Consider the following 18,176-nt stretch of genomic DNA (forward strand, 5'->3'; position numbering starts at 1 on the left):
TTACATTTCCACAGAAGAGAAAAACGTTCCCATGGTTTGTTTTCTTTTGAATCTTATCCAAAAAGTCATGCACACAATTATATCAATAAGTGTTTGTGATCTGAACGCAGCTGCATCACACTAGTGAGTAAACCAGGACATCAAAATTGCTTATAAGTAACAAGAAACAAAACTCAAATTGACCCAGTTCCTCTGATAAAAATGACAGAGCAAGTACCTATCTGGGATATGGAAAAATAACCAAGATATCAACCCTTTCTTTTTTAATTAAAACTGCAACATCTAAACTCTCAAGTGGGGCTGGGGTCCCCTTCAGCCAGGTGCCCTGTGAATGCAGCCCCACAGCTCCTTCCCCAACACCCAGACAACAAAGTCAGCGATGCTCCCCATCCGTTGCACCCCATCACTTGATGCCGCACGAAACACCCTGCTCATGCACATGAGTCCCTCCCCTCCCCAAAATACACCCCTGGGGAACAAGGGCTGCCCAGAGCTCCCCCTTTCCTGCAGCAGCAGCAGCACAGGTGGGGCGCAGCAGAGGTGGCTTCGTCTCTGTGAGACAGGGTACCCTGAGAGTTGTTGAAGGGCAATTCACGACCTGGAAAACTCATCCTGCCTCCATGTCCTCTCCAGCATATGCAGGGCTTCAGATGGGAAGGGGCAGAGAGGCACTGCCAGGTCTTTCAGTCCCTGATGCTCAGGGGAGCCCCACACCTGCCTACTTCTGCTGGTTCTGGTTCCAGAGATCCCTGTGCCACCGCTTCTGCCATCGTGCTCCCAGGCAGCTCCAGACAGCACCGCAGTAACTCACGGCAGCATCCTCACTAATGAGAGGAGCATCCATACTCAGAGGGGAAAAACTGATGACTATGACTTTTCATACATTTGGTCAAAGGCAGTTTTTGTTATTTTTGCACTTTACTTCCATAAAGTTGTTTTTTGTGTTGGTTTTGGTTTTTTGGTGTTTGTTTTTTTTTTCCTAAACTAAGATCAGTGTCAAATCACCTTGCAAACATTTACATATGTAGGAAAAAACATTACCCAAAAAACACTACCCAAAAAAACAGTTGAAAAAACCCTCACAACTAAACAAAGAGAAGAAACTACATGCCAGGTTAGGGAGCAACACAAGTCATTATTTAGACATTGCAGTAGTACAAAATTCATATTTTAGCCTGCTTCTAAGGTCACCTTTCTATATGCTTTGGTTTTAAAACTGAACCACTGGATACCTGGAGGGAATATATAGGTCTTAGGTCATCTGCTTAGGGTAATGATATTAATGCCAAGACCAAATACACACACTGATAAGGCTGCAGATGTTCTCTTTGCAATAAGAACTCTACATCTGAGATGGCTGGTGATGGTGAGAGAACCTCATCCTTTAACATCTCCCACCGCAGGCTGGGTCAAGCTGGTGTATGTTCATCCCAGTGCTGAGGCAATACAGTCCTAAGAGCTGTTGCAGTTCTGCCTGGGCGCTTTCACGTGACTTAGTCCTCCTGTTTAGAGGTTTCCTTTCTGCTGTGTGAACCATCATCAGATTTTACAGATTATAAAAATACATTTAAAGAGCAGGTGTTTACATGGATTTCATTTATGAGTTGCTGCATTCAGCACAAGCTCAGTGAGAGCTACCTTGGTGCCAGTAGGCACGACTCCCACTGAAATAAAGGTCACGGCAAGGCAAAAGCAACCGTCAAGCAAGGAAACATGGCATGACCAAACTTTATGGAGACTTTATGAGACGATCCTTTTGTTCTCTTTGTACAAGAGGAACCTCAGGCAGGACACCAGGCACTTAAGTATCTCCACACGACAGCAAGGGCCCTTTACACCACAGTTGCACAAACGGATCCAGTAGTCTGCAAAATACAAAAATTGATGTTTTTTTTCCAAAACCCTGAGCTGGGTGACTGTGCCACCTGCCACAAGAGATGCATCCCTCGGCAAGCACCCACTGGCCAGCCTCTGGGCACCAGGCAGCTTGCAGGCTGACACCCCGACACCGTTCTTTGTAGAGCACCTACAAAGCCAGATGCGTCAAACCAAAGCTTTTTTTTCTTTCAAGGTGGGTCAGAATTTACCTACCTGCCCAAACAGCCATCAGCCAACAAAGCAAGCTGCATTCAGAGCAAGGCAAGAGCAAATAATTGGGGTTTTTTTCAGCTAAAAAGGGGAAAGAGTGCTTCCCTCTCCACCCTTCCCAGCTCCACCCAGAGCTAACCAAACACAGAAGCCTTCTGTTCAGTCTTCGAAGTAAAAAAATCCCCTGGCATTTCAGTTTGTTTGATAGTATGCTGTTAACTGAGGTTAGAATGAGGGAAATATGTTGATTTGGAACACAAGGACTCCAAGCATGCGTCTATCACCATTTCTGTGGTCGCACACACACAGAGACCTCTCTTCTGTTCCATTTTCTGTACCAACAAATAAATATACAGAAGAGAAAAAAGAAAAGATATGGGGTAATTCCCATTAAGATGCTCCCAGTACACTCCTTCACCTGGCAGTCAGACATTGCAGCCAAAGACGAAAAGGAGGGGATAAGTTCTGTGGCTCCAGCCCTGACCCTTTGAAGTGCTAAGAAACAAAGGAAATGGATTTTCCCTGGTTGGAAAAGTCTTTGGGTGAAATTACTCAAATATCTTTTTAATTCCATTTTTAATAGTCATAGAATTGGATTGTGCTGGTGGGAGGGGCAGGCAGTAGCACTGTGCAGCTCCGAAGCTGCAAGTTACAATTAAAAAGCTTTCAAGCAGGGAAGTTTGGCTTTCACTACCAGAAAAACTTTTGTCAGCAGCTGTAAGCATGGCTTCTAGTTGTAAGAGCTTGATGCCTGCTGTGTTAAAAGTGCTAGCTGGGGAATCTGAACCTGCCAGGGGCCTGGCAAAGTTAGACTCTCCCCCTCCCTTCACCACCTCCCCAAGGGGAAAGTTATGTACTTGCTTAGGAGATAATGGGAAAAGAAAATTGGTGAGCAGCTGTTTGTTCTTGAGGATCCATCTGCTGCACCACGTAGAGCTTTGGCGCCCGTTTTAAGACGCACAACACGGGTGTCTAATTTGCTGATAAAGGAAATGATCACAAGAGGCTGGATGCTCACCCGCTTGCAGGTTTGGACTTCACTCAAATGAAAAGGCTGGCCTAAGCTGGAGCCAGCTCATTGTGGCACCAAGACAGCCAGTGTGGACATGATTCAACAGCAGATGAGCTCAGGTGTTTAATGCAGTCAGTTTTCTGATGTATTTATGTGCCTCTGGTAATACCCTGAAACACTGCCAGGTTGGACAGACTGGGACACAGAGCTTAAAAAGAATTTGGACCTCTGTGAACAGACTTTGTACATGCATCAAAAAGTCATCCTACATTTTCTGCCAAATGCTTTAAAAGCACTTTAAAAGCTTCATCATTGCAAAATATCTTTTTTACCAATAACAGATATTTTTAAACCAATTGTTCCATAAGCAGCAGGATGAAGGAAACTTGCTTTCTTATGGATTACCCACTCTACAGTTGGATTTTTTTGGTGCTCCAAAAAAACCCATAAAACAGCAAAAGTGTTCGAGGAAGGCAGGACACTTCTTGTGTGCATTTCCCTCCCTCGTTTTGCTTCCCAACTCCACATTGATTTTCTGGTCTCTGATAAAGAAAAGGCCTCTTTTTATTCCTTTGCCCTCATTAGAGACACTAGCAGGCATCTCTCCTGCATTTGGCTATTTATCATCTTCTCATGGAAGTCCCATGTACCTGGCCAGATGGCAAGATTACCTGCAGTATAAGCTCTCCACGTGGTTTCTGTCTGAAGCCCTCTTTGTGGAGTTTGTTTGTGGCGTTGGTGCGGAATTTGCTGTGCCATCTGGCAGCATGTAATCAAGTGGAACACAAGGAAATTGAGATGTTTGGAAGCAAAATAGCTAGCATCTGCACATAGCAAGCAGCCTCATAGTCAGCCAAGCTGTGGTGTCATCAGCAGTAGTCTGCCGTTTCCAGATCTAGGCTCGGCGATTTTGCAATGGCAGCTGAGGAAGCACTTGTTTTTATGATGACTGGGGACCGTGCTGCTGTTCCAATTGACTAACAGTAGCAAAATGGCAACCTTCTCACTTCCCACTCACCCTAAGCAATAGCTGACAGCTCTGCTAGCGTGTCCTCGGGCTATAATGTTACCCTGTGGGTAACAGACCAAATGCATCTCTCCAGTGCGTCATCTTCTCTGCCAGCAGTCAGCATCTATTTAGATGCACAAGCAATTCTGTGTGATTCGCTGGCCAAGTGAAGCCATCTACTGCCAAGGAAATGAACAGTGCTGGCATCCGCTGCCTACGCTGTCCCTCTTACTACTCACCACTGCCTTGTGCCATCCAGCCCGCAGAGGTGGCACAACTTCTCAGAATTTGGATCAGTTCTCATCTGCCCTAGGGTATAAGAAATTGATTTCCAGTAGAACTTCATTTTTTAAGTGTTCTCTTAAATAGCTCCAAGAGCTTCGTCCACGCCGGGGAGCTTAGAGCCAAGCCATAGGCTGGGGCTGTTTCTATTGACACCTCACTCATACTCAATGACTTCTTCTTTCTGGCCTTCTCAGTGTCTTCTCTCACATGCCTGGGTGTCTGGTCCTCTCTCCTCACACTGTAGCTCAAAGTTGCTTGAGACAGAGACCTTCTGGAGCCTGGTGTTTGCAAAGCACACGCGTCATCATGAACTTTGGTGAACAACAACTAATCATAGCTTTTAACCTGAGCAGTTGTTCTTTCCTCCTCCTCACAGCCCACACATCTGCCACGGGCCTCAGCAACCCTGGTATCTGATGAGCAACGTACCCCTAAAACAGCACAGCAACACCTTGCTTCCGTATTGACATTCTCTGACACGGAAACTGGGCTATGCGTAAAATGAGTCCCAAAATGGCTCTGGCAATGCATCAGATGTATACTGGAGGTAAGGGCAGAAAGATTAAGTACTGAGCAGTAACCCTTGGAAACCTTTGGGAATAGAAGGAAGTTACAGGACATGTGGATGAGTTAATTCATTGCCATGTTCCATGGAGAGGAAAAATTGGGTATTTACTACTAAACCAGTGCAACACTCATCCTGCTAGTTCCTTCCCCGGGTGGTTCCACAGGCTGACAAAGCATGGAAAGTTCTTGCTAAGTGTCTCTCCCACACAACACAATTTGGCAGAGAGATTAACAGCATAATGTACTGCACCTTCTTTTTATTCTCATGTAAAAATTTTGACTGCTAAACCACTCTCCTTAATCAGCGGTGAGCCGTTAGAACTGCTCCTCAACGAGTACATGCTGGAACACCGGACCGTGATCCGGAAGCTTTTTGACCTATCTATGAGAGCTATATTATAGCAGCACTAGCCTATAATTAAGATTGTGTCAAAGTTTCCATTTTATAATGCTGCCCTGGAAGGAGAGAGTATCCAGAGCTGAAAGTACCTAGAAAACTCATGGTTACTCATCAAATTGCTTGGGGCTTTTATTTAGTATTTTTTAAAAATATTTTTTAAAAATAATACGAATTGTTTAGTATGTCTGAGAGTTCAAACTGAATACTCACCCAAATGAATTCAAGACCTTACTGTCAGATACAACAGCCCCATGTCCCTTCTTGAAGATTTCCCACAGCATAAACTGCATTATTTTCACGAGTCTGAAGTTTTCCATCTTGCCTTTCCTCAAGAGATCTAAGGCAGCAGAAGTCTTCACTCACGCTACTAGTCCTCCAGCATAATTAGGTTAGCTTTTCCCTGCTTATTGTGAGCACGCTGCATCTAAGCAGACTTCCTTATGGTGCAGTCACACCAGTCCTTCAGATGATGAGCTCAGCTATGTAGTACAGAACATGAGTGTACATGTACCTGCTATCAGATCAAATTGTGTATTCTCCTTAAAGCATAAAAAAACCCTCCCAGAAAATACCTACGTCCTTAGCTTTAAAAATAATCTAAGAAATTCTATTCGCTCCTGCTTTTAAAAATAATGCCATAGTTGTGCTTGGCTGAACCTTGAAACAGAGATCCTGATCAGCAACACCACGACTGGTAAGGCCATTAGACCTGTTCACTTGGTTCAAGTGGTGAAGGAAGGTCCGTGAAATACAGATGTGCAACTGGAGCCTAAGAAGGTAGAGGCTTACTCTCTGTGAACCTCAAAATTTAGGAGGAGGGTAGGGAGTTGAGAGGTACCTGGTGCTGCGTGAGGAACCTGGTGATGCAGAGCATGTGTTTTGGGAGAGGAAGGTGAAGTGCCAGGGGCACAGGCCCAGCTGCTGGATCAGAGCTACCATTACAGAGAGGATCAGTGTGATGGTCCCTACAGCAGTAGTATTGCCAGTGAGTATGAAGAACCTGGAAGACTGCTGCGTCCACTGTAAGAAGGCATACGAGCAGGCACTGAGGAGCGGTGGGAGAGGAAATCTGAGCTGAGCTTGCTCCAATGTCCATGTCAAACTCTCCCTTTTTTGTTCCTTTGTATACGCAGACTCCTCATCTCAGCCTCAGGAATCTCTTTTGCCTCTCCTTTTCCTAATGATGTCATGCAGGCCTGGCACAAGCCAAGGAGCTAGGGCAGGCATCCAGCTGCCTCACGCTCCAAGCTGCAAGGTGACCCTCTCATGACCAAGAACAGCAACTGCAGTTGCTAGCCTAGACAGGGGAAACAATGGTGGCAGAGTCCCAGGTGTGGTCTGGTGAGGCCAGAGACTAGACAGAGGGACAGCGCGCCAGCTGTGCTCACCCCTTTCCCCACACACCTGCCTTGCACCTCTTGAAGTGGCTTGGATCAGGTCACAGATCATACAACCATCTTAAGTACAGCAAAACAATAAACAGCAAAAAGACACTAATGACTGCTGGTTGTTCACACTTCCTCCCAGTTTCCTAATTCCAAATCACTTCACCTGCTCCTAGGATTTCCTTCTGTCTTCCCTCTGCCTCTTACCACCTTTTCCATCACAGCATGCTCCCTTTCTTCCCCCTGTCTCAGTCTGACTGCCGCTTGCTCTTCCTTAAAATCTCAACACAGGAAATTTCATGAAAAAAACCCAAAAATGTCTGGAGCAATGGACTTCAGCATGCAAAAAAAACCTCTTGAAAGCCTCTTCCATCTCTGAATGAAATCCTGTGCACGGCTGAGGAAATAAAAGCCTAACCCTTTCAGTCTTTAGAATAACTCCAGTATATCTAAGGAGTGCATCTTAAGACAGCTTGGGCAACTACCTTGTTTCCCTTGTTTCACACAGAGGCACCTTACACAGACTGGAAAAGCAATTATAGGCAAGACTTTACCCTGCAGGTTTTTGGTTCCCCCCCCACCCCCCTCCCAAGAAGTAAAACTCCTTCCAGGCGTCCTTCATCACAGACAAGCTCATTTGCCTTCAGCCAGAATACTGCATGTTATGACATGCAATAGTTTTGACCTTCAGTATCAGAACAAGCAAGATACTGTAATTCCCTCTCACAAGAGCTATATCAGCACGTGTATTCTCTGTGCATACTCTCCCTCCTTTGAACAAGGTACAGAGTACACACAAAGCATCTAAAAGACACGTTTGAGTAATCATTACTTGGCTAAACAAGAATTTCCTTGCAGCTTGCAGAGTTCACTGGCTGTCTGCTTCTGCAATTCTCAAGGGACCAGGAACAGCATTTTTAGAAACATTTGAACGGGTCATAAGACACCAGATGGACACTGAAAAGACACTAACAGACATTGAAAAAATCTGTCACTTTCTAGAGAAGTAAATGCACACAAAATCTCCACGTATTTGCTCTGGTAAAGTGCCAGCTGCCTGCTGATTTGTTTGTCCTTACTGAGCAGCGGATCAACCAAGACAGGGGTGAGTCCCCCAGCCTACTACACAGAAGTGCTGCAGCACCCGAACCATCTCAGTCACTGCTGAGTGTGCTCGGCACCTTGCTGCTTCAAGCCACACCAGGCCAGTGTGATTAAATTCCCCTTCACAGGATGGGCAAAATCTTAAGAGCGGAAGACAAGAGGTACGAAGGGCTGTGCAACTGCTTTTTATGCCAAGTCATGTATTTCCCCAGCTCAAACAACATCAATAAATTGATCATTACTTTACTTACTGTAACAAAGGCTCAATCCGACACGGTTCAGCTCCAATCCTTGAAAAGGCCAAAAAAATTCCCTGCTGCTGTTAAAGGCACTTTACGTAGCTGTTCCTCTTTGTATTAGCCTGACAGTAACTCATATTAAGAAATGCTTTTGGATGAACTTACCTGTTTAAGTCAAATACACCCTGTAAATTAGCATCACTTTATACAGTGGCCACAAAGAGCTGGGCATCTGAACTTCACCTTTCACATTTGTAACCAGGCAGTTTTCACTGTGTGTCTTATGTGCCCCTTTAAAGCAAATGGTCTTAAGAAGCAAAGTTGACAAAAATAGTTTGAAATTTTTCTCATAATAATTTAAACATGTCTAATGGCTATGTAACACTAGCAATTTTTACTCTCATGTATGTGGCACAAAGCTAGGCCAGGGCAGCTGGTAGAGCGAACGATAACGTCATACAAACAGAACTACATCCCAGACAGTTTCTATCCTCTGGCATAAAACCATACCCCACTTTTAACAGGTAGCTTCACTGCTGGTTACACTTCCTTTGAGCTGGTGCACTTAAATATTAAAGTTAGATTAACACCAGTTTGAAACATATGATATAAATACCTCTGCAAAATTACAAGCATTAACCATCACCGCAAACCTGCAATGCGTGCCAGCCTTTTATAACTTGCTTCTCCTGTTACGTGAGCATTGCAGTGATGACTTCTTTTCAGTAACAAAAAACTTCTCTACACCCCAGCATAAACAGCCCACATACAAAATGTTTTATCATTCGGATTAACCCCATGTTACAGCATGCATGCTTACATGCATACAGGGATACCCAGACAGAGATGCGCAAAGTTACTCAAGTATTGGAGCAACCTTGCTGTGAAATATTGGATACACATTCGATGTGCTTTTTAGAGGTTATAAAGCACAAACAGAAACAAAAGTCTTCAAAACCTGTACTGCATCCTTGTGGCCTTCTAGCAAGTTGAGATGTGAAACTAACTGCTAGCTATCTTCCAGTACTCGGCCTGCTCTCAAAGTGAAGATTTCTTAGCAGGTTGATTCAAACACTTTGCATATATGAACTTGTTCTCATGAGTGATATCAATAAAATTAAGTCTGCCTCATTGCAACTTACTGCTAAAACGGCTTATCATTACCTTTAAAAAGTATTTCACTACAAGATTTCCTATACACCAGAGATATGTTTCAAGTCAACTATATTCAAAGGGATCAGAGACAAGCAATACTGTACTTTCATAATCTATTAGTGAAATAATTTATTTTCCACATCTGCTATTGCAATGGGAGCCTTAGCCTTAGCCGGAGGTCGAGTTTTGAGTTTTAGTTTTATCCAGTAGCATGCAATGACATTGCTTGATATTTAGCTCCACCTATGGGCACCTCCACGTACCTCTTCAAATTCACTGAAATTAAACAACAACTTAGTTACACTTTAAGGCTCTAATCACGCAAGTCTCCCCTACACCCCCAAAGAAAAAAAGTAGATGCACAATTCTGTTGAGAACTGTATTGAAGTTAGGATGGAAGTTATTATACAAATCATACAGCACACAAATTGGTTAATGGAAAGGAGAGGAATGAGGGAAAAGGGGAAAAAAAGCAACCCAGACAACTGCATCTTAGAAATGACACAAACAAAAAAGATTCAGGATCTCTTTGTAGAGAATATACAAGATTACATCCTCATTTTCCAAGGTATTCCTATTGACTCTTTTAAAGTCATGAGAAAGTCAGACTACTTTATTTAATTTTCCTGACAAGAGAGAGGCACTGTAAGGAAACAACACTAAGATGACCTCACCAAAATCTATTTAAAAGCCTGCCAGGTTTTGAAAGATGCATTTTAAAGCTTTAGAAGAACTATTACAGAAAAAGTTGAAAAGATGTTAAGAATCAGGGGACATAAGTTTATGACGTAAGGGAGAGGGGAAAGCGACGATAGGATTTTGGCAAAGACCTGGCAGCGTAAACTTCCAACCACTGAAATGCACAGAGGCAGAGAGCTCAAAGGGAAGCTCCAGAACATGCCTAAATCTAGCAGCATCCCTAGGCACCCTAAAAAGCACACCACATTCCCACAAAGGAAATTCAAATCAAATAACGGTAGTATCTACCTGAATGACACTTAAAGGACCTCTTTAGCTTTTCCTTTTTAGTGCTCCTATAGGCTTGGAGTAACTCCAAATATTCAGTCAGTCAAGAGACACAATGCTCAGTGGCACAAAAAGACTCCAAGACAGATATATTTTCTACCTCTTCCTCCAGATTTCTGCAGTACCTCAGTAAGCCCTATTTTGTAAAACCTTGAACTTGAATAGTGAGGCTCCAGATATGAAACTGAACAAACCAGATTTGGAAACAACGGAGCTGTATCAAAGCACTGGCTACCCACTGAAATCCTCAGTATCAAACGCACGTACTCTGAGATATAAGGAGTTGATCCTGACTAACAAGCATAAGACATTGAAAAGTAATTAGTAAGTGATACACGTTAAAAAAAGAGATACAAGTCAAACTCCTGCCAATACTCCAGGGGTCTTCGTACATTTGTTTATCCTTGAACGAGCTTCTCCTCACTGGACTTGGGAAGTAGTAGAGTAGGACAGACACCACCAAAATTTCCAGAGATTTGGACAATGGTAAATAGCAGCCAGCATTGCACTCATGAGCCTGACTTGTTCCCTGGCCTACAAAAGTATCGAAGGTATCACAACACACCCTGTGAGACAGGGAATTGATTATGGTTTGGCCAGAGTTACAGATGCATGGCATCGGAACACAGTAGAACAATCCACATCAGCAAAATAAAGGATAAGCATGTATAAATGACGGTAGGAGACATGCAACACAGAGCAAACAAAATCAGATATAATTTCATTAGGATTAATAAAGGACATGACACCTTGGGCATTAGGTGAACATAGGAAAAAGTTCTTTGTGGCACTTAGAGGTTTTGTTCAAGCAGGACGCAGCAGTAATGAAACTGCAAATAAAATTAATTCCTCACACAACTTCAATGGCAAGAAAACATGCACACACTCAACGTGTAGGCAGGTCCACACAAAGTTAAAAGTTAAGGAGACAGATAAAGGACCTGCTTGGTAGATGGTACACAATGAACTCCAATATGTAGGAAGGAGGCCAAAGAAAAAAAATAAAGTGGAAGAAAGATTTCAAGATGGGACAAAGATACAAACCCCCCAAAACTCCACCCCAACAAATTCACACTCTATGAAAATGATTGAGACTACGAAGTGCAAGCTATGAACACATAATCACTCCAAATATGAAAGCCATTATTGACAGACTCCAAATCTAGCAGCGAGAGCAGCACCAGACTGAAGACTACTGAAAAACTTCCCGTCCGTGCTCCCCCTGTGCTGTGCTACCAGCATATGAGACCTTCGCAAAACCTTTTTAAAGCCTGTAACAAAGTCCCGAAGCCACAGACACTGAGCTGTGCCTATCCTTGGATAAGAGAAGAAGTGATTTCAGAGAGAAGACCTAAGAAATGCTTGTAAACCTCAGAGACTCTCAGTCTTTTGAAAATATGGAATAACATCTTGTGGAAGAAGGGCAGGGGTGAGAGCAGGAAGCAATGCTAGGAAGAGCAGGAGCTTCTTGAGCTGGTCTTTGAGAGGCAGAAAGTCCAAAACAGCATGGGTGACACGATTGCCAGAAGCGACAAAACGCCACTCGGAGCCTCGCTCTCTTCCTCCACCTGTTCAACCTTTCATGTTGAAACTCCCATCATTTTCTTTCTTTTCACACCTCAGATAAGAGTGTACCCCAGTAAAAAAAAAAAAAAAAAAAAGGCAAGATGACAGATATGCTATAATTTTAGATATGTAAATACAGTAAACACAGACCAGGTGACCAGGTAAGTGACAAAAAGTTTCCAGTGTGATAGTTACTACTTTATCAATAGAAATTTTGTCAGAGAAGATAAATCCAGTCCTGCCAGATCCATCCTGTCACCTACTCATCAATTGTAATGTACAGTATATCTTGGGGGATGTCTTATCTTTGTTATTATTGGTTGTTTTGTTTTCTTCTTTTTAGACATGCAAATGTGAATTTTTAAAGGCATTAAGCAGGTATAATTTTCTGCAAAATGTTTCTAAAGTGTGTTGGGCAAGCCAGGATTAAAGCAAAGATGACAGAAGAAGTGCAACAACTGAACCCAAGACCTAGCAAGTGAATTTCTGAGCTTAGTCTATGCCTAGAGTAAAGGCCTACCCTGTGCTATCATTTCATATGTTTGGAACTGGGAGAGGGTTTAGGACATACCAGAACAAGTAAAGAAGCTTTATAGATACAAATCACAATTTCAAGTTAAAGAACTTATTTTCCCCAAGACATTCTTTCTAGTGTGACAAAGCAAAACTTGACTGGACAGGTGATTATGCCTAGGGCAAAATCCGTGCTGTAACTGTTAAAATGGTATGAGAGAGAGTTGCTGGAGTTCATTCCTTCCCCACCCTTGACAAGTCTGGACTACACAAGAACAACTACTAATACACTTGTCCAATATTTCAAATATCAAAGCTACTACACTTGTTGCTGCTCTGAAAAACAAAACCCTGATTAGAAACAAGTTTTAGCCTTACATGTTGTTGAATTCACCTTGGTACCAAGTAAGGTCTTTAATGTAGTAACGCATGCACAAATGCATAGTCCAACGATAGGAATGTGTATCACTAAACTGGCAACAAGTCTTGCAAAATGACAAATGCTAGTGATCATTTACAGATTTGTGGAGATTGTGCATGCTATCCTTATGCGGAGGGCAAATAATAAAGCATGAGCTATACTTCCAAAAAGAAAAAGAAATGAGGTCTTCTATGTAAAGCAGGACGGCTCTGTTGGAATTGCTATTTCACCTTCTACCTTTTGTTAGATCACTTAAGGACCAAGTTATTTCTGTTACTCTATGCAGGAACTCCCCTGGATGGGCCTGCTATTGATGAGCAGCAGCACTTTGCTATTTCAAACCACTTCTGTGCATAGAACAATTTCTTACAAACATCAATGCTTCTCAGTCGTAAGTAGAGAAGAATTATGAGCATTAATACCAATAACTCCTTCCTGCTGTGAAAGGATTCCTATCCATATCGAATGAAACCTTCAATGCATTTTTGCATAACATGTTTTGCAACACCAAGACTTACAGTTACTAGGTAAAGCCATTTAAATGCTGATCTATTTTCATATTCTAAGAGCTTTAAAAATAGAATTATTCATGTTGTAGAAGAAAACTGGTAAGGATATTATGAACGCACAGGGATTATTATAGGATAGTAAGATGTTGATACATTTATCAGGAAGCACATCAACTTCAGGCACAGAAGAATCCATTTAACTGGAATATTCTGGATTGCATTTCATTCATTAGTAGATTCTCATACTTTGATAGAGATCATGCAAGTCTCAAGCAAAAGGCTGGAAAGCTTTTCTCTGAATAAATTCATTTGGTTGGTAAGGGTGTGACCTGGGACAATATTCTTACCCTTTTCAAATCAGAAGCATTTGGAAGCTTAAAGTTCAGATTTTGGCGCAAAATCTTCAACTAGTTTCATGCATAAATACCACAACATTTACAAGAAGACAACAAAATATTTTAATTTAAATATGCCCCATACTATACAACTGTATAAAATACCAACTAAGCATTCATTTGAACATTAAAAAAAACAAAAAACAAACAGAAAAAAGCAAGCAGCACACTGTAGTAATGATAACAGAAGGTGGCACAAGCCAGGATATACAACCAGAAACACAGGCAAGTTACTGTCTCACACTCTTTGTTTACAATTACCATCAGAATGGGAAACGCACTGTAACCATCCCAAGACTTCCATGGTTTCTAGTGCCCACCTTATTAGGCAGATGTCAGTGCACTAAAATGATGAAAACCATATTGGTATTTAACATTCTGTTCTTTTTAACTGAAAGGTAGTATTGTTTTCTTAGGATTACTAGGAAACAGAACAGCAACTACCTGGGTTTCTAATGGAAAACTAATGCTTTGATTGGTAATCATGGAAAGATGGAAAAAGGACAGAATAGGAATTATTCCAACAATTTTAAATTGAATGAAGCGAAACACTAAGTCCAGCAGTAATCTGAGAAACATGGAAAAAATCTTGGAAAGACTTAAAGGCAGTTGTGGCAAACCTACAAAGTTTCTCTCCATTTTATTTATTTATTTTGTGTGTTAGTAAGTGGTACATGTATCCAGCTGATTGTTACACCTTAGTAACACAAAACAACCTTATGCACCCCCATGTACATAAAACATGGCTCCAACAACGCACAGCATTTGCTCTTCTTAACACTGTTAACATGGAGAGAGTGCCCCTTGAGTTAGGTCCAAGACGGACGCCAAGTACCAGTGTTTGTTTCAGTTTACAGGGCATACCAATCAAAACAAGATCATAACTGCAAGTATTACTAAAGTTCAATATATTCCTGCTCTCTGTAGTCACAGGATACCAACTTCTGTTTTGCTTAGTATAATGACAGGCCTTCAATAACACCGTGTTTACACTGCACCACAGTTTGAAATGGCTTCATTATACATCTTACTTTTAAAATATATATTATTTATTTAAAAAACAAGGTGTGAACCTGGGCATTTAAGTAAATGTTTGCTTCAAATGGCACAGAATGGATTCCTTTATATTAACTCCAGCTACAAAACTCATTCTCAGACCAACTGTGGCAAAAGCAAACCAACAGAGAACCATGCTTTGATTTCTAAAAAGATGTTGAGAAGCTTCAAACACCCCCTTTCTAAAACTGTAAGTGATATTCTCCCACACATATCAGTTACTATCTCTTAAAAAAATACTGAAACCTATTTCAAAGTGAGGATCTCCATTTTAAAAAACAATAAAATACACTTCTTCCATCTTTCTTCCTCTAAACTTGTATGTCATGAGCTACTGTCTTTAAACACTAACATGTAAAAAACCCTAAAGTTTCTCCCACATATACCCATTACTTAAGTATGCATCATTACTTGGCATTAAGCATTTCTAAATACCAGCTTATTTTGGAAGCAAAGCTAAGAAAGTTTCTATTTATGGACATACAAAGCCAGTAGAAAAAGATACAAGCGTGCAGCTTGTAGAACAGTTCACATCAGGAATGAACGAGGAAAAGGCACTCCATCTCTCTTTGCTGTTCTACACTGTGTGCAATTTTTCAATCACTGTTAAACCTTTGCTCACAACGATGCAGATTCACATACTGAGAAGAATTCACGTGTCTCCATTAGCATTTTTTTCCACTGAAAAATTACATGGCTGTGAATATGCAACATGAGCTTTATTTATACATTTAAGAGTACTTTTTTTTCCAAATGAGAAAGTCAAAGCTACCGAACAAATGTTATTGAAGATATAAATTATTTAAACTTAAATAATTTAAAGTCAACTTATTTAAACAACTTTCCTATTGCACGTTTTTCCATTACTTTGCCAGATAAAACCCTATAGAGGCATTTAAAAGGTTAAAATTTTAAAAGCACAAGTTACATAGCACCAAAATAAGGTGCCGAAGAAATTGTATGCCTGCTGGAAAATGAGTGCCAATAAAAACAAATATAAATATATACGTATATACACATCTAGTAGTAAGTCTGGGATGCTGAGATAATAAATACTTTAAACAATTTCCCAGATTTCCAGAAACGTGAGAAACTATAGAAAATAATGCAAAGTTATTTTAGAAGACCAAGAATACACATGCACAAAATCTATTATAAGAAAAAGGTTCAAAATTCCCATACTTTAATCTTTAAAACCACTTCTGTTATCGCTATGTACTCCACACAATGACTAGCCTATTAGTTTGAGGATTTATGTGAGTCAGAACAAAGAAAGCTTCCCCCAGTTGCTTTATAATGGAACAGCCTACAGTACCCCCAAAAAAATAAACCTAGTTTGTCCTGTTACGTCTCAAAATGTCGTCTTCTGCTTATCTTTCGTTCCCAGTTATCTGGGAATACACTCTATGACATCCATCAACCCGCAGCATCGAAAATAAGGATGAAACTTCCTATATTTTTTCCGAGCAAACTTATATTGGAATTTCTCCTACTATAACTGCTGCTGTTGCCACCAAACCTGTGACCTGCTGTTTCGACAGTAAATGTTTCCCTTGCATACGTCTACTTGTAACCCTTGGAAAAAACAACAGCAGTTCAACTTAAATGGGTAGGAGTATAATCTGGCCTTCTCGTCTGAATAATTTTTGGTTTGGGTTTCTTTGTTTCTTCTTCCATGTCGTTTTCCTGGTCACTCTCACATACGTGGACGACAACACTAGGAGTAGTGTCAGTTGCAGCGTGTAGCTCATACTTTTCTCCTGAAAGTTAAAATATTAGCAAAACTGGTTAAAAAGGATCCATTCTGTAGAAAAGCATGAAAGAAATTACTAAAAAGAAAGGAATACATAAAATTGTGTAAGTAATACACTAATGCCAAAAGCCCAATGCCACAACACATTAGATGGTGCAGGCAGGTGCATTGCCAACAGTCACATTTACCATCCGGAAGCATTCAGGCTCTGTTTTCAAAGCAACATAGCTCAGCTGCTCTCTTAAAAGCAAGTTTTATGTAAATTACCCTAGGCATTCAAGAAAGCATTCTACGTGAGCAGTCATAAGTCTTCCTGGTGGGTTTTTGTCATTTTAAAGTGTACAAGATTATCTATCCACTGTGCCACATTCAGGAAGACTCTGTTTTCCTGAATGACAGCAAAACCACAAGATCTTCCTTCCCCCCAAAAGCTTTTGGTGTTAAGAAAGCTGGATGCAGCTCTTCCCACCTCACACAGAGGTGCTCTAACACTGTTCTGGCATTCTGTGGAGCAGCAGAGCTAGACAGCAGGCTTCACGCATATATAATGTGAAACACTTATATAATACAGACGGTGTGTAGAAGTGCTATGATATAAATTTTATTGAGCACTCATGAGCAGTTCCATAGAGGAAAAGGCTCTTGCCTCCAGTTCTTCAGAAACACACAAGCCATTGTGCTAGAGTAACCTCTGCTTGCTCCTTAGTACGAAGTCATTAATTCCATGTACCAATGAACACCACAGTCAAGAGGCAGAGCTTTACAGGGCTCAACATTCATAATATATATGAAAAAAATCTCATGGGAAAAGGGATCACAGATCTGCCAATGAGCTTACTGCAGGGCATCTCAGTAACAGATCTTTCAGGGGAAAAAGGACCAACTTTTACTGCTTAGTAAGCCCTTAAGTATTTATTTCAAGACCTACAGGTTTCTTTTTGGTATTGCTAAAACTTAAAAGGAAAGCTTGTAGTATAGAAAGCAGCACACATGGAGCAAGCTCTGAACTTTCATAAAATCAGTAAGCTGTAACATTATGTATTTCTTCATTCCACATGTTTCATCAAAAACAACTTTTATTCTGACAAGCATGGTCTTATGGGATTTCTGTTTCAAAAACTGATTTCAAGAAAACACAATCTTTGATAAAAACATTTAGTATGCCAGCAGTATTCTTGATAGATGGTATTAAAGACCTACATGCAGGCTCATCTGCTTAGTTTACATATTTCTGGATAAATAAGTGATTTATGGCAGCATTTTATACCTCCACTTCTAACTGTAATATCTTTCCTATAAATTGTTCTTGCCATTACAATTTACACACCATTTAAAAGATGGTATTTATTAAAAACTGGCAATAATCTACCCCAATTTTTATGCCAGCATAAGCACAGATTTTTGTCCCTCCACAAACGGCAAAGGGCTGAATTTTCACAGGTAAAAAGAATTCCCTGGTGGTTTGTGAGATTCAAGTTATTTTCACTAGAATCTTTAGATATCACCAGCACACAGCCAACTATAAACTACTACATAGAAAGCTGATGCATGAGGAGCTAGAAGTTCTGCCCCACCCTCTTCTCCACCCCATACCACTGACATAATAAGACGTGTTCCCTAAGCTGGTAGGTAAACAGGTATATAAAAATACTACGGTAAAATGATTCAGAATACAGTTTTTATTCTCTTTGAT

At 41.1% G+C, this 18,176-nt stretch overlaps 2 protein-coding genes across 3 annotated transcripts in view; both read right to left on the bottom strand.

Moving 5' to 3' along the window:
* Window positions 1-18,176, bottom strand: part of KCNE1 (potassium voltage-gated channel subfamily E regulatory subunit 1) — an 80,325-nt gene that overhangs the window by 24,715 nt on the left and 37,434 nt on the right. The window lies entirely within an intron of this gene.
* The window catches only part of RCAN1 (regulator of calcineurin 1), a 40,399-nt gene continuing 37,653 nt past the window's right edge, over window positions 15,431-18,176 (bottom strand). For both annotated transcript variants that reach the window (XM_087756944.1, XM_009473510.2), the window contains exon 4: window positions 15,431-16,490. In XM_087756944.1, the coding sequence (XP_087613070.1) occupies window positions 16,327-16,490 (164 nt within the window). In that variant the 3' untranslated portion in view covers window positions 15,431-16,326. The remainder of the gene's footprint in view (window positions 16,491-18,176) is intronic.

Source organism: Nipponia nippon, unplaced genomic scaffold (genome assembly GCF_047370975.1).
Source record: "Nipponia nippon isolate SJK-2023a ecotype South Korea unplaced genomic scaffold, ASM4737097v1 scaffold_2, whole genome shotgun sequence".
Lineage (NCBI taxonomy): Eukaryota > Metazoa > Chordata > Aves > Pelecaniformes > Threskiornithidae > Nipponia > Nipponia nippon.